Source organism: Lampetra fluviatilis, chromosome 36, assembly GCF_964198595.1.
Source record: "Lampetra fluviatilis chromosome 36, kcLamFluv1.1, whole genome shotgun sequence".
In the NCBI taxonomy this organism is placed as follows: domain Eukaryota; kingdom Metazoa; phylum Chordata; class Hyperoartia; order Petromyzontiformes; family Petromyzontidae; genus Lampetra; species Lampetra fluviatilis.
The window spans coordinates 33,722-49,586 of record NC_136310.1 but is presented as its reverse complement, the minus strand read 5'-3'; the positions used below and the strand labels follow the sequence as shown (position 1 = coordinate 49,586).

General features: G+C 45.5%; 1 protein-coding gene across 6 annotated transcripts in view; it reads left to right on the top strand.

Moving 5' to 3' along the window:
- Positions 1–3,483, top strand: part of LOC144944978 (chloride channel protein 2-like) — a 111,863-nt gene extending 108,380 nt beyond the window's left edge. For all 6 annotated transcript variants that reach the window (XM_078873098.1, XM_078873097.1, XM_078873099.1 and 3 more), the window contains 4 exons: positions 1,137–1,172; positions 1,637–1,741; positions 2,465–2,551; positions 2,760–3,483. In XM_078873098.1, the coding sequence (XP_078729224.1) occupies positions 1,137–1,172; positions 1,637–1,741; positions 2,465–2,551; positions 2,760–2,960 (429 nt within the window). In that variant the 3' untranslated portion in view covers positions 2,961–3,483. The remainder of the gene's footprint in view (positions 1–1,136; positions 1,173–1,636; positions 1,742–2,464; positions 2,552–2,759) is intronic.
- Positions 3,484–15,865: the final 12,382 nt, after the last annotated feature.

Genomic DNA, 15,865 nt, shown 5'->3' with positions numbered 1-15,865 from the left:
GTATTTATATCAGCAGCCCTATTCTACCAGTTCTTCTGCCACTCAGATGACAAGTTCGCAGTTCAAGTCTGTGTCCATATGCCAAGTGGGCCTCGTGTGCAGTTGTCAGTAACCTACCTGAGACCATCATTCTCCACACATCTCTTGAGCCAACCAGCACTGTCACTTCTCAAACTATAATTTAGGCAGTTGGCCACATGAGTTGGACAGGCGAGGCAGGGTGAATGCAGCAATAGAGCAGGCTGAACAAGAGTGAACTGGGCGCCCTTCATACAGCGTTGATCGTGGTGACATGTGTAAGTGGTCTTGTGAGCATGGTTTTCTCTTTAGTCCATATGCCACAGTAATTTAAAACCAGTTGTGGTCACTATGTCATATTGTTGTATACTGCACGGCTTATCTTCATACGCCTCAGTCCCAGAGGCATCTTCCACTCTCAAGTTTGTGTTTTTGTCCTAGAGGTCAGGCTTCGGCTTTGTTCAACAAGGCCCAGGTCTAGACCTTGGCCTAAATGAAGGCATTGCAATTTAAGCCATATTATTCATCCAGTATCCTTTACTTAAACAAATGAGAGTTTTTTTAAGATACTACTTGCTGTATATAATGTGCAGTACATTTTAAATCACAATTGATGAAAATTATTTTCCTATGAAATGATTCTGTGAAACAATTGTCAAAGCCTTGGCCTTTCTATTGATTTTGCGATCTTACACTGGAATCGTTTTTTTTGCCCTCATGGGCCCTGGATTGTCCATAACACAGAGTTACACACCTGCACCAAATGCGCACGGTCAGTGATGGTGCTGTACAATGACAGTGTAATGCCCGTGATGGAGGTTGTGATGTTGGTGTAATGTCTGTTATGTTGGTATAATGCTTTGCAATGTTAAATGTAATATACGTATGATGCAATGATAGTGTAATGTATGAGGGCATGATGTAATTTGATGTTGGTTTGGTGCCGTGTGATGTTGAGTGATATTGGTGTGATGTGAATATGGTACTGCTGCCATGTCGTGTGATAGCAGTATGACGTATGATGTGGATATGATGTCGTGTGATGTTAAGGGGGTGTGATATCATGCGATGTCAGGTGGACTCGGAATTAGGAATGACTACGGCACATCTCTTCACAGGAGGAGCCAGAAGTGGATTCCATGACTGAGATGGAGGTGAGAGCTCATTACAGGAACAAGAGATAATGACTCTTTGGCTGAGTCCAGGAGTACACCTGCTGGGTTTACAGCTCAATCTATTACATTAAGTGATTCAATGTCGTTTTGTTTGGAAAATGGATGACAAAGGCAGTCGTTTATTTCATTAGAATATTGATCCTACATTCAAACATAAAATATATATATATATTTAGTTTTCTAAATGCATTTAGGAAGTGGCAACTGAATTTTTATTTCAAAATAAGCTATACTTGACATCCAATCACAGTTATAAGGAGGACAAACGTCAAAACAGCACGTGGACCCCAACACACTGCCCCAGCAGCGGCTGCTTATGGAAAAAAAACAATTTTGGAGAATGGTAAAAGTTACCGAGAAAATTTTTATTTGGAGTGAGCCGCATTGTTCCTCTTGCTTCTCGATGGAAACCCGATTCGTCACCGCCACGCTTGTCTCGGCAGGTGGAGGAGTGGGAGGAGCAGCAGTTGGACGAGATGGTGGAGTTTGACTTCTGCAGGATCGACCCATCCCCATTCCAGCTCGTGGAGCGCACGTCGCTGCACAAGGTGGGCCCTGGTCAGATTTGCGCTTAATCTGAGTTCATTCACTGTGAACGCGAGGCTCCCTCAGTGCCGTCACATGGCCTTTTATTAACCTGGTGGGGCCCGATTCGCATACATTGTCTATTTCACAAGGGAGACCTGGCCACCATGTTGTAATTGTTTTTTTTTTCTTTTTTTGTCTCGTCCAATTTGATCTCAATTGTGCAATCGGCGTCATGGCATAAGACGAAGAATCCATTTGGATCTCGCATATCAGTACTGCACGCTCCTTGCGTCCCACAGTGTTAGTAATTTGTGAATGACACCACCATGGACTTGCTCTCACAAGCAACTCACACCGATGCATCCTGCAAAGAAGAGTCATTAAATTGAGATTTTGCAAATTCTTCATGTCACAAGACAAAGTATCTACTCGGACCTCTTGCAGAGCAGGGGCACTCTTTTACAAAATGGCCCACCGAAGCAGATATCACAGAACTACTTCTGAGATCCCTTTAAGTGACCTCTTATCCGTACTAAGGAGCAGCACTTTGTTGCCCACCCTGCTACAGAGTAATTTTCATATCCATCAACTGTCCAAAAGATTATTCAGGTTCCCCTGTTTTACTCTCTTGTTCTGTCATGCAGTGAGTTGTATCAGCCCAGTCACTGTACTTGAAAGTGAGCAAGCGGACGGGGGAGCTGGTGGGCATGTAAGTGGTGAAGTAAGAGTCACGTGTCTTGCAGACCCACACACTCTTCTCTCTGCTGGGTCTCAGCCGAGCGTACGTGACCAGCATTGGCAAGCTCGTGGGCGTCGTTGCCCTTCCGGAGGTATGACATGCCAACTGGCACATTCACACAGATATACACACAAATACCTGGTGCGGTGTGTAAACGTCAGCACTGAGACAAAAGTGGCGGACGAATGTTCTGACCTTTATAGATGCTCACTACCAGAGCTTTTTCGAAGAACTTACGTGGGCAACATGGGGGTCTTTGTACATTCGTTTGCATGTATGTACCGCGTGTGTGTGTGTAGCTGCAGAAGGCAATTGAGGGCTCGGTAGTGACGGGGAAGGGCCTGCGCCTGCACCCGCCACTCGCCATGTTCCGTCGGGCTAGTACCAGCATGAGCGGCGATCCCGAGGCCACCGACAACCACCGGCTGTGGGAGCGGCGGCCGAGCTGCGCCGTGCACATCGACTCCCCGCTCACCGAAACCGATGAGCAGTCTGTGTGAGGGCTGGGCCTGGGATGCAGGGAGAGCGCCGCTGTGGTGCAGAGAGAGTGGGGTCAGGCACCGGCACACTTCACATGGAGCCTTCAGTGGGGCCGCGGGCCATCGTAGACATGAAGTCGTGTGCAGCCCCACCACGGCAGGATGTCTGGAGCCATCGCCGCACACCTGGAAGGCACTTTAAATTCTGCAGACTACCCCCTCGATTCTGGGACAATGGCTGGAGATTGACGCTCGCAAGATTTTTTTTTTATAACAAGAGAAAAGCGGTGCTCGTAACTCAATTCGTCCTCTGCGTGTGAGAATCACCGACCATCCTGGAGGTCCGGCTGGGCATGGTCGGGTGTTTTCTGAATCCGGTGTGGCCCAGGAAGACGCCACCGCCTTCGTCGCTCGGCTTCTGACCTCGTGTGCAATGGCCGACTCAGTGGCACCCAGCCCCGAACACTGTGCACTCCATAGGTGGGCGATATGGCGCCAGTGCGCCCACTCAATTCCTTCCAACCAATACTAAAAACATTAAAAAGAGTAACATCAGCAGTAATATCAGTAACCCGCACATGTAAATGAAACTTGCGTTTTGTACAACCCTTTCCCCTCCTCTACGGCAAAGCGTCGTTGCCTGTCATGGGCCTTTTCCGTGGTGCCCTGGTCCCCACGAAGCGTGTAGCTTCCTCCTCCTCCCCCCCCGTATCTATGTTTCTGCGACGTTGTACGTCGTGTTTGTCGCATTCAGGGTCTGTCTCGTGTTGGGATCAGACTGAGAGATTGGGAGGCAACACCCCAACACCACGTCATGCAGGCAGCGGCTGCCAGCGCCGGCTATGAATGTTAACCACTGACAAGGACTACTCGAATAACTCAGGGTCAAAATAGTTTCTCAGAGGCGTCAATGCTGGATACTGCACTGTTTAACCATATCTTATGTTACGTCGTATTGTACTACATGGAATATTGCATTGTATGATAATATCAAGCACTTTTTAATTGTAAGCGTATCATTTTGTAATCATGGAACCTCTGACTACAAATGTTGTTGGGATCAGTTTTCACGTCATGTCTGGCTCTTGAGTGGATTCTATTTTTTTACATCACCAATGACGTGCGATCACACTGAGGGAGGAGAGGCCACAAGGTGAAGAGGCGTCAATATTCCCACGACTTACAGGAGGCAGAGACTCGCACCGTATCCTTGTGGAATATCCCGGAAGACCCCACACACATCCCCTTCAATTGGGGTCTCTTCACTTGCTGTCCATATTCTTGCCAGGTCGAGAATATTCAGTGTGTGTCGTCATCCAGTGTTCTTTGTTTGGTCAGGATTAGGGTTAGTTACAATAGTGTAGTTATTTTTTTACATTTAGTCGTAGGTAAAACCAAAGGGTGTGCCAAGAGCATGGAGAGATGCATGCTTCAAATTACACTCCGAGACAGGAGCACGTGGATTAGAGGACATACACAGGTAACTAACATCACAACTATTAAGGGGTACGTGGGTTTGGGCAGGATATGTTTCTAAAAGGAACGGTGGTCAAGAAAAATAATAACGGAGTAGCAGATTTGTGCCAGAAAGGTGCCATGTGTGTCAAGTAAAAATAAAATTAACATGACTTGTCAAGGAATGGTACGTTCGTGCAGGAGCTAGATGGATTGTTGCATCGTGGGACCAGAAGGGATGGTGTTGGCTTTGAGGGGCCTTGATCCAGCAGTGGCTTTATTATACCCGATGATGAGGACAATGTCCTCGGTGTACTGGACATGCAAGTGGGTACGATGTAGGTATGTGTGAGCATATAGCGTTTGTAAGGGGCGAGTCGGTGAGAGTGAGTGGAGGGTGGGGGTGTGAGTGGCTGTGTATATTGATATGAAATAACCCAGCATCTCATGGTGGTTCTTTAGGAAACTGTCCATGCAGAACCTCATGTCACGTGCTTGCATTCACGTGGTATAGTATGTACGTTTGTGTGTTGTTTATTGTTGTGGGGAGCGGTAGCGTAATGCACTACAAACCCGACGATAATCGTTCGATTTCCATGCGACCAAGGCCGGTCACCCACCCTTTCGTGTGCCGTGCCGGCCTTCATAGGTGCTCGTGAGCTGCACATCCTTCGCCCGTCTGTTTCAGGCCTCTCCACATAAATACCACTTCATCCCGTCAGCCACACGACCTTCTGAGAGTGCATTTCTTCAGCGGCATTAATTCAACACAAGCAACACCCTGGGCGGGCTTTGACACTCGGTGTCTCATGAGCAGTAATGACTCGCTTGCACTAACACTGGTGGTCTGCCAGATGTTATTGGCAGGGACCCACTATGTGAGATGAGTCCAATTTCAGCACAGGACTTGGGTCTGGCCCTGCTGTCACTGCAGTGCACGGATACGTGGCGCCCTCTTGTGAGTGAATCTATGGCTACAGATCTTTGGGTGAAGCTGCCTTGGCAGCCGTGCACGGACGCAATAAATATAAAAACTCAACATATTCGTCAATAACCCAGTGGCATTGAAAGAACGCATACAGGCGACGTTTCGGGCATGGGCCCTTCTGTCCGAACCTGCAGCTCGGCACTTCATCAGCGAGGACGATGCCCCGAGTGGTTATGGTAAAGGTGGTAATGGGACCTGACCCATTGAAGAAGGATGGCTCCATATCGTTTTGGCTTGTCAGATTCACTTCTGCAGCCGTCTGGAATGTTCTTCCTTCCGATATTAGGAAGTCACTGGAGCTACGTATTTTTTTAAAATCCAGATTGAAAATGAATTTTCTTTAGAACTGCTTTTTATGCTTAGTTTGTTGATCTTCCCCCACACCTCCGATGTGCATGTACGGTGTAAAAGAAGTTCAACATACACACCAACATGGACACTCGCTAAATAACCTAACCATCATGGACACTCGCTAAATAACCTAACCATCATGGACACTCGCTAAATAACCTAACCAACATGGACACTCGCTAAATAACCTAACCAACATGGACACTCGCTAAATAACCTAACCATCATGGATACTCGCTAAATAACCAAAACATCATGGACACTCGCTAAATAACCTAACCATCATCGACACTCGATAAATAACCTAACCATCATGGACACTCGCTAAATAATCTAACCATCATGGACACTCGCTAAATACCCTACCCATCATGGACACTCGCTAAATAACCTAACCATCATGGACACTCGCTAAATAACCTTACCATCATGGACACTCGCTAAATAACTTAACCATCATGGACACTCGCTAAATAACCTAACCAACATGGACACTCGCTAAATAACCTAACCATCATGGACACTAGCTCAACAAATTTACCAACTAGGTGCTGTAACGCCACCGTGTGGTCACGTGGTACAACTGCAGTGCCTGTCGCGGTGACAGCAGCAGTGGCGCTGTGCGGCGTCTTCACGGCTTCATCGCAGCCAACCCGCTTGGGACTAACGCCAGGACGCCGCAGCAGCAGCGACTCACAACTGCGGGGAACGCGCGGTGTGACGTCTGACAGCGGCAACTGCTGGCGAACTGTGTTGGCCTACACTGCACATGTCCACCACATAGCAGACTTCACCACGAATTGAATGCTTGTGGTAGTAAATCTTGACTTGTGGTACTGCACTTGTCCACCAGAGGGCACACGTAACACGTCAAGCACCGGGAAAAAAAACTAAACTCTGTGGCCGATTTGCACCGCAATTTTTTATTTCTTCACGGATTTTCAAGTAACATACTACTGCATTGACATCCCAAGCTGTCCCATACGTTTACACCGTTGCATATTTGGTGAACAACGGTGCTGAAATAGTGAAACACACTGCATTCCCAAACAGTGCGCTTCAAATCGGCAGCAATCACACCCATCATTGACTTCAATGCAAACTGCGCCCCGGTTCCACAAGTCACACAAGCAAGTGAGGTGTGCCCTTCGACTCTACTCGACAGAGTCGCGCCATATACAATTCAACTCATCTCGCTGAGACGCGTTTAAAGGCATATCAATTAGGGTTAGGAATTGGGGTTAGGGGTTAGGATTAGGGGTTCGGGTTAGGGTTATGGTTAGGGTGCGGGTTAGAGTTATGGTTAGCGGTTTAGGTTAGGGTTAGGGGTTAAGTTTAGGGTTAGGGGCGAGGGTTTAGGTTAAGGGATTAGGGTTATGGCTGAGGGTTAGGGTTGGGGTAGTTAGGATTAGGGCACCTATGCAGTTTTATGCCAAAATCATCCAAATTTTCATAGCTACATTTTCCAAGAAAGAGTGAATTCCTCCCTTTTGTTTAGCATTAGTATGCTATATATTGCATTAAAAGTAGGATATTTCACCATGAACATTTCATGTAAAAAGAAGCAAATCGGCATACTAACCTCTGCCGTTTTTGTCCACAATTGGCCACATTTTTACAGTTTTATTGGACAAAAGTTAATTCATCCATTGTATTTACCCTTAGTATGCTATGTATTAGATTAAAAGTGGAAAATTTTAGGACTAAATGTTCATCCCTCTCCCACCATGCCCCACACCCCACATGCCACCTCCGCCTCGCTTCCGAACGTCGCCACCGCCCACCGCGACACCCACGCGCCCTCCCGACATTCGCTCGTGCGCATAGGCGAACGCCCTGCTTAAGGTACCGTCGGCCTACGTCGAGGCCTACGTGGAGGCCTACATAGAGGCCTACGTCGGGGCCCACGTGGAGGCCTACATAGAGGCCTACGTCGGGGCCCACGTCGAGGCCCACGTGGGGGCCTACATAGAGGCCTACGTCGGGGCCTACGTCGAGGCCCACGTGGAGGCCTACATAGAGGCCTACGTGGAGGCCTACATAGAGGCCTACGTCGGGGCCCACGTCGAGGCCCACGTGGGGGCCTACATAGAAGCCTACGTCGGGGCCTACGTCGAGGCCTACTTCGAGGCCTACGTCGGGGCCTACGTCGAGGCCTACTTCGAGGCCTACGTCGGGGCCCACGTGGGGGCCTACGTGGGGGCCTACGTCGAGGCCTACGTGGAGGGTGCTCGTCAATGGAAGCAGAACAATGAAGCTGATGGGCCAAACATCTCGCCTCTCCACGTCCACATCACGCAACTATTCGGCCTCGGCGCCTCCAGGCCGCACGCCCGCTGCTGCTCTGCTGTAGTACACACAGCTGCGGCTGCTTCGTGTATGACTCCTGCAACTGCAGTTGGGTCGGCTGCAGCTGCTACAGCAGCTACAACAACAACAACAGCAGCTGCAACAACAACAGCAGCTGCAACAACAACAGCAGCTGCAACAACAACAGCAGCTGCAACAACAACAGCAGCTGCAACAACAACAGCAGCTGCAACAACAACAGCAGCTGCAACAACAACAGCAGCTGCAACAACAACAGCAGCTGCAACAACAACAGCAGCTGCAACAACAACATCAGCTGCAACAACAACAGCAGCTGCAACAACAACAGCAGCTGCAACAACAACAGCAGCTGCAACAACAACAGCAGCTGCAACAACAACAGCAGCTGCAACAACAACAGCAGCTGCAACAACAACAGCAGCTGCAACAACAACAGCAGCAAGATGGCGGCGGCGTGTGCGGCCGTGTGTGCGTTGTGCTGCATGGGTGTGGGCTGTGCGTGAGAGTGGTTGAGGGTGAGCTGCGTGTGTGTGTTTAAATTTAGTGTTTTAAAGATGTCAATTCACCTGCTGTGTATCTTACTACTGTCCCTCCCGGCCATATCTAGTGCCACACTCAACTCTACAAACGGCTACCCGCGTTACTTCGCGTCAATACTTATTGCTAAATTTGCCACTACACCTGCTAATGAAACAACTTATAGACACTTCTACACTCCATCATTGTATCCTTTTAAACCCTATCTTTGTCCCATTACTTCACCAGCACTCCTTCCAAACTTCATTCTGCTCTTAAAAATAACACCATCTGCGAGCTGCTGCTATTCGTCCAAGGTTCGTCGCTCTTCATCCTTTCACAGAAAATACCTGTGCAAACTATTAATTCTACTTTTCTTATTTCTGGGTGGTATTGAGCTTCATCCTGGCCCAAATGTAAAGAACTCATATAATTCTGTAGATTTTTCTGGCAGAAAAGGTGTTGGTGTTCTACATGTCAACATCAGAGGGCTTTTGATTAAATTAAGTCAACTAAAACTAGAAGTAGCAAATCTTGACCCGGACATATTTTGCCTAACAGAAACATTTCTCACTCCTGCCGTCAATGACTTGCAGATTACGATTGACAACTACAACCTTTTTCGGCTTGACCGAGGATCTAAAGGAGGTGGAATTGCCATCTATGTTCGTAATACTATTGCATGTTCACCAGCTCACTCCTTGTTTAAAAAATGTTGCTTTGAAGGTCTGGCTCTCAGAATAACTCTCCCTAATAATCAACACATATTGGTAGTGTGCTGCTATAGACCGCCTAGTGGTAAGGATGTTGAAGCTGCATCTGCACTGAGAGAGCTTCTTGGGGGCCTCCCTAAAGGTGAAATAGTTTTAGTGGGTGATCCAAATTGGAATTGGCTAAACCCGCCGGCCGTGGCCACAAATTTTGCAGATGAATTTAACCTGTTTCAATTAATAAATGTCCCCACAAGACCCAACCTAAAAAATCCGGGACAGTCATCTCTGCTTGACGTCCTATTGACAAATGCCCCTCACAATTTCGCACTGACTGGTGTTTTAGGTAATAACCTTAGTGATCACTCCTTCATTTTTGGGGTGAGATCATCAGCCAGACACAAAGCCCCCCCTAAATTGGTTGAGAAGCACTCCATGAGACACTTCAGCATACAGGCATTTACTAATGATGTGCTTCACTCGGATATTGACAAGGTCTGTGATATTCCAAACCTGACTACGGCTTGGGAGACCTTCAGGTACACGTTTCTACAAATTCTTAACAAACATGCTCCGTTGGTTAAATTTAAAACTAAAGGCAATCGTCCACCATGGTTTGATCCTTTTATTACAAAACTCATGAAAACTAGAGACAAGGCTTGGGCATGTGCTCAGAAAAGTAATTTGGTTAATGACTGGCTAGAATACAGGATTTTAAGGAATAGATGCGTCAAAAAAATACGGCATGCAAAAAATGACTACTTCTCTTCTACTCTCCTTGAATCTCATGGAAATGCCAGGATTTTCTGGAAAACAATCAAATGTATCGAAAAGGCATCCAAAATAGATCATCTGCCCGTTCAGCTTAACCGAAATGGGGAATATTTTTCAGATCCCCAAAAAATAGTTGACAATTTTAACCTTCATTTTTCTGAAGCTGGTACCCTATTTGATAATCTATTGGGAGTCACCCCTGCTCATGCAAATTCCTACACCCCTATCCAAACATTAAGCGAATTTAGTTTTCAGCCAATCCACGAAAGTAATGTTCTGAAACAACTGTCCTTCCTCAAAGGGTCCTCCTCTACCGGAGCAGATAGTATTCCCGTCTTTGCTCTACTAAGTGTTGGTCACCTAATATACAAACCTATAGCCCATATTTTCAACCTGTCCATCAAAGAAGCATCAGTTCCTCTAGAATGGAAACATTCCTATGTTCGTCCACTTCACAAAGGGGGCCCTAAAGATGATCCAAATAACTACCGACCTATCTCAATTTTGTCCCCGTTGATGAAAATTTTTGAAAAATTATTGAACTACCAAATTATCAGTTTCCTGTCCGCCAACAATCTATTACATCTAAAACAATCTGGGTTCCGAAAAAAATACAGCACCACATCTGCTGCATTAGACTCTATGAATCACATTTACAGTAGCCTTGATAATAAGCAGTACTGCGCCTGTCTTTTTCTTGACTTGTCCAAAGCTTTTGATACAGTAGACCACAACATCCTGCTTAGTAAAATAAGTTGCCTCGGTTTTTCCGAAAACACAGTAAAATGGTTAAAAAATTACCTCTTTTCTCGCACCCAAACTGTATTCACAGATGGTTGGAGGTCAAACAGTGTTAAGATAACAAAAGGGGTTCCACAGGGTTCCATTCTCGGCCCCCTCTTGTTCTCTCTTTATGTAAATGACTTGGGCACTGAACTGGATTATTCTAGGGTAAATCTTGTTGCAGATGACACGGTACTAATTACTGCTGGCCGCTCTCCGGATGACGTGATTGCTAAGCTCCAGAGTGATTTCAACAAACTACAACATCAGCTAGTTGCTCTTAAACTAGTCCTAAATCCTGCCAAAACCAAGGTGCTATGCTTCTCACCAGGACTAAAGCGGGAAGTTATTTTCCCCAAATTACATTCCTTAAATAATGATCAAATAGAGCAAGTTAAGATCTATAAGTATCTTGGGATCATCCTGGATTCAAAACTGAATTTTGAAGATCACATTGATTATATTGGGAAAAAGACAAAAATTAAAATTGGTTTTCTATATCGACACAAGCACTGCTTCCCCCCTATGTTCCGTTTGGAATTGATTAAAGCTACCATACTGCCTCTACTTGATTACTGTGACATTGTTTATAAATCAGCCCCAAGTACTGTACTGAAGAAGCTTGACTCAATGTATCACTCGGCCTTAAGATTTGCATTGAACTGCCCATATAGGACTCACCACTGTGACCTCTACATTGGGTCAAACTTAACATCTCTGAATGTTCGACGGCTTGTGCACCAGATCTTATTTATTCATGATGTACTTGCAAAAGAATCTGCAGATTACCTGCTGGATCTCATCTCTGTTTCAAAGAACAAATTTGACCTAAGGTCTACACTCATTTACCAGCTTAATATTCCCTATTGCCGTACATATACTGGAGGAAGGGCCTTTGCTATTGATGCCCCCAGGGTCTGGAATGCTGTTGCCAATAAATTGAAACTTGAGTCACTACCTATGAGATCTTCACTCAAAACTGCTCTAGAGGAGTTGTACACCCCTAGCTGCCAGTGCTATTCAGTGACCTAAAATAAAATGTTTCGCTCCGGATGATCGCTACAAAGTATGACCTGTGTTTTGATTTAGTGTGCTGATCTTAAAGGTGGAGTGACTCATGCAGCCAGCTATGGCTGCAGGGTTTTGGTAGTACATGTTGTTTATGCCATTTATTGTGAAAATTCTGTCACAGTTCCTATGATTGCTTTTTCATTGCTTTCATGGCTTTATTTTGGTGATTTCGAAAAGTGTATTGGTTTAGCCATGTTTGTTTGTTGTAGTACAGAGTTAGACTGATGGCCTTAATCTAAGCTGTCTTGTGGTTGTTGTTGTTGTTGTTTGACTTGCATCCCACTGGGATTTTTGCACACAGCGTTGGTGTACGGTGTTTTTTCTGCAATATTTTGCTGTCTTTTCTTGGATTTTCTGTTTGCACTTAGTCACATATTCACTTTAAGATGTTTTTTGTTCATGTTTTTGTTTTTTGTTTGTTGCGGTTGCACCCGATTCAAGAGCTGAATGGCTCACAGGGCTATACCTAATAAATGAACTTGAACTTGAACGTCCCAAAAAAAACGACATACTAACCTCTGCTGTTTATGTCCAAAATGAGCCAAATTCTCATAGCTTTATTTTTCAACAATAAGTGCATTCCTCCATTGTGTTTGCTGTGGTATTCTACATATTACGTACAAAATTAAAAATTTCACGATACATTTTCAACTCACAGAAAATCGGCACACCTTTTTTTAGCCAAAAAGCAAATTGGCATACTAATTTATGCCGTTTTTGGACAAAATTGTGTTTGGGCTTGGGTGAAGGTTAGGGGTTAAGGTAAGAGGTTAGAGGAAGAGGTTAGGGGTTAGGGGTTAGGGCAAGGGGTTTGGGGTTAGGGGTTAGGGTGAATTTTAGGGGTTGGGGTAGGGGTTAGGGTTTAGGGTTAGGGTCATTTAGGGTTAGCGGTTAGGGTTAGCGTTAGAGTTTAGGGTTAGAGGTTAGGGCTAGGGGATGAGGTTCAGGGTTAGGGGTTAGGGATAGAGGTTAGGGTTAGGGCTAGGGCTAGGGGATGAGGTTCAGGGTTTACGGTTAGGGTTAGGGGTTACGGTTATGGGTTAGGGGATGTACGGTGTATACGGTGTGAAAGAAGTTCAACATACACACGAACATGGACACTCGCTAAATAACCTAACCATCATGGACACTCGCTAAATAACCTAACCATCATGGACACTCGCTAAATAACCTAACCATCATGGACACTCGCTAAATACCCTACCCATCATGGACACTCGCTAAATAACCTAACCATCATGGACACTCGCTAAATAACCTTACCATCATGGACACTCGCTAAATAACTTAACCATCATGGACACTCGCTAAATAACCTAACCAACATGGACACTCGCTAAATAACCTAACCATCATGGACACTCGCTAAATAACCTAACCATCATGGACACTCGCTAAATAACCTAACCATCATGGACACTCGCTAAATAACCTAACCATCATGGACACTCGCTAAATAACCTAACCAACATGGACACTCACTAAATAACCTAACCAACATGGACACTCGCTAAATAACCTAACCATCATGGACACTAGCTCAACAACTTAACCAACTAGGTGCTGTAGCGCCACCTTGTGGTCACGTGGTACAACTGCAGTGCCTGTCGCGGTGACAGCAGCAGTGTCACTGTGCGGCGTCCTCACGGCTTCATCGCAGCCAACCCGCTTGGGACTAACGCCAGGACGCCGCAGCAGCAGCGACTCACAACTGCGGGGAACGCGCGGGGTGACGTCTGACAGCGGCAACTGCTGGCAAACTGTGTTGGCCTACACTGCACATGTCCACCACATAGCAGACTTCACGAATTTAATGCTTGTGGTAGTAAATCTTGACTTGTGGTACTGCACTTGTCCACCAGAGGGCAGACGTAACACGTCAAGCACCGGGAAAAAAAACTAAACTGTGGCCGATTTGCACCGCAATTTTTTTATTTCTTCACGGATTTTCAAGTAACAAACTACTGCATTGACATCCCAAGCTGTCCCATACGTTTACACCGTTGCATATTTGGTGAACAACGGTGCTGAAATAGTGAAACGCACTGCATTCCCAAACAGTGCGCTTCAAATCGGCAGCAATCACACCCATGATTGACTTCAATGCAAAATGCGCCCCGGTTCCACAAGTCACACAAGCAAGTAATGTGTGCCATTCGACTCTACTCGACAGAGTCGCGCCATATACAATTCAACTCATCTCGCTGAGACGCGTTTAAAGGCATATCAATTAGGGTTAGGAATGTGGGTTAAGGGTTAGGATTAGGGGTTCGGGTTAGGGTTATGGTTAGGGTGCGGGTTAGAGCTATGGTTAGCGGTTTAGGTTAGGGTTAGGGGTTAAGTTTAGGGTTAGGGGCGAGGGTTTAGGTTAAGGGATTAGGGTTATGGCTGAGGGTTAGCGTTGGGGTAGTTAGGATTAGGGCACCTATGCAGTTTTATGCCAAAATCATCCAAATTTTCATAGCTACATTTTCCAAAAAAGAGTGAATTCCTCCCTTTTGTTTAGCATTAGTATGCTATATATTGCATTAAAAGTAGGATATTTCACCATGAACATTTCATGTAAAAAGAAGCAAATCGGCATACTAACCTCTGCCGTTTTTGGCCACAATTGGCCAAATTTTTACATTTTTATTTTTGGACAAAAGTTAATTCATCCATTGTATTTACCCTTAGTATGCTATGTATTAGATTAAAAGTAGAAAATTTTAGGACTAAATGTTCACGTCCCAAAAAAAACGACATACTAACCTCTGCTGTTTATGTCCAAAATGAGCCAAATTCCCATAGCTTTATTTTTCAACAATAAGTGCATTCCTCCATTGTGTTTGCTGTGGTATTCTACATATTACGTACAAAATTAAAAATTTCACGATACATTTTCAACTCACAGAAAATCGGCAAACCTTTTTTTAGCCAAAAAGCAAATCGGCATACTAATCTATGTCGTTTTTGGACAAAATTGTGTTTGGGTTTGGGTGAAGGTTAGGGGTTAAGGTAAGAGGTTAGAGGAAGAGGTTAGGGGTTAGGGCAAGGGGTTTGGGGTTAGGGTGAATTTTAGGGGTTGGGGTTAGGGTTTAGGGTTAGGGTCATTTAGGGTTAGCGGTTAGGGTTAGCGTTAGAGTTTAGGGTTAGGGTTAGAGGTTAGGGCTAGGGGATGAGGTTCAGAGTTTAGGGTTAGGGGTTAGGGATAGAGGTTAGGGCTAGGGCTAGGGGATGAGGTTCAGGGTTTACGGTTAGGGTTAGGGGTTACGGTTATGGGTTAGGGGATGTACGGTGTATACGGTGTGAAAGAAGTTCAACATACACACGAACATGGACACTCGCTAAATAACCTAACCATCATGGACACTTGCTAAATAACCTAACCATCATGGACACTCGCTAAATAACCTAACCATCATGGACACTCGCTAAATAACCTTACCATCATGGACACTCGCTAAATAACTTAACCATCATGGACACTCGGTAAATAACCTAACCAACATGGACACTTGCTAAATAACCTAACCATCATGGACACTCGCTAAATAACCTAACCATCATAGACACTCGCTAAATAACCTAACCATCATGGACACTCGCTAAATACCCTACCCATCATGGACACTCGCTGAATAACCTACCCATCATGGACACTCGCTAAATGACCTTACCATCATGGACACTCGCTAAATAACCTAATCAACATGGACACTCGCTAAATAACCTAACCATCATGGATACTCGCTAAATAACCAAAACATCATGGACACTCGCTAAATAACCTAACCATCATCGACACTCGATAAATAACCTAACCATCATGGACACTCGCTGAATAACCTAACCATTATGGACACTCGCTAAATACCCTACCCATCATGGACACTCGCTAAATAACCTAACCATCATGGACACTCGCTAAATAACCTAACCATCATGGACACTCGCTAAATAACCTA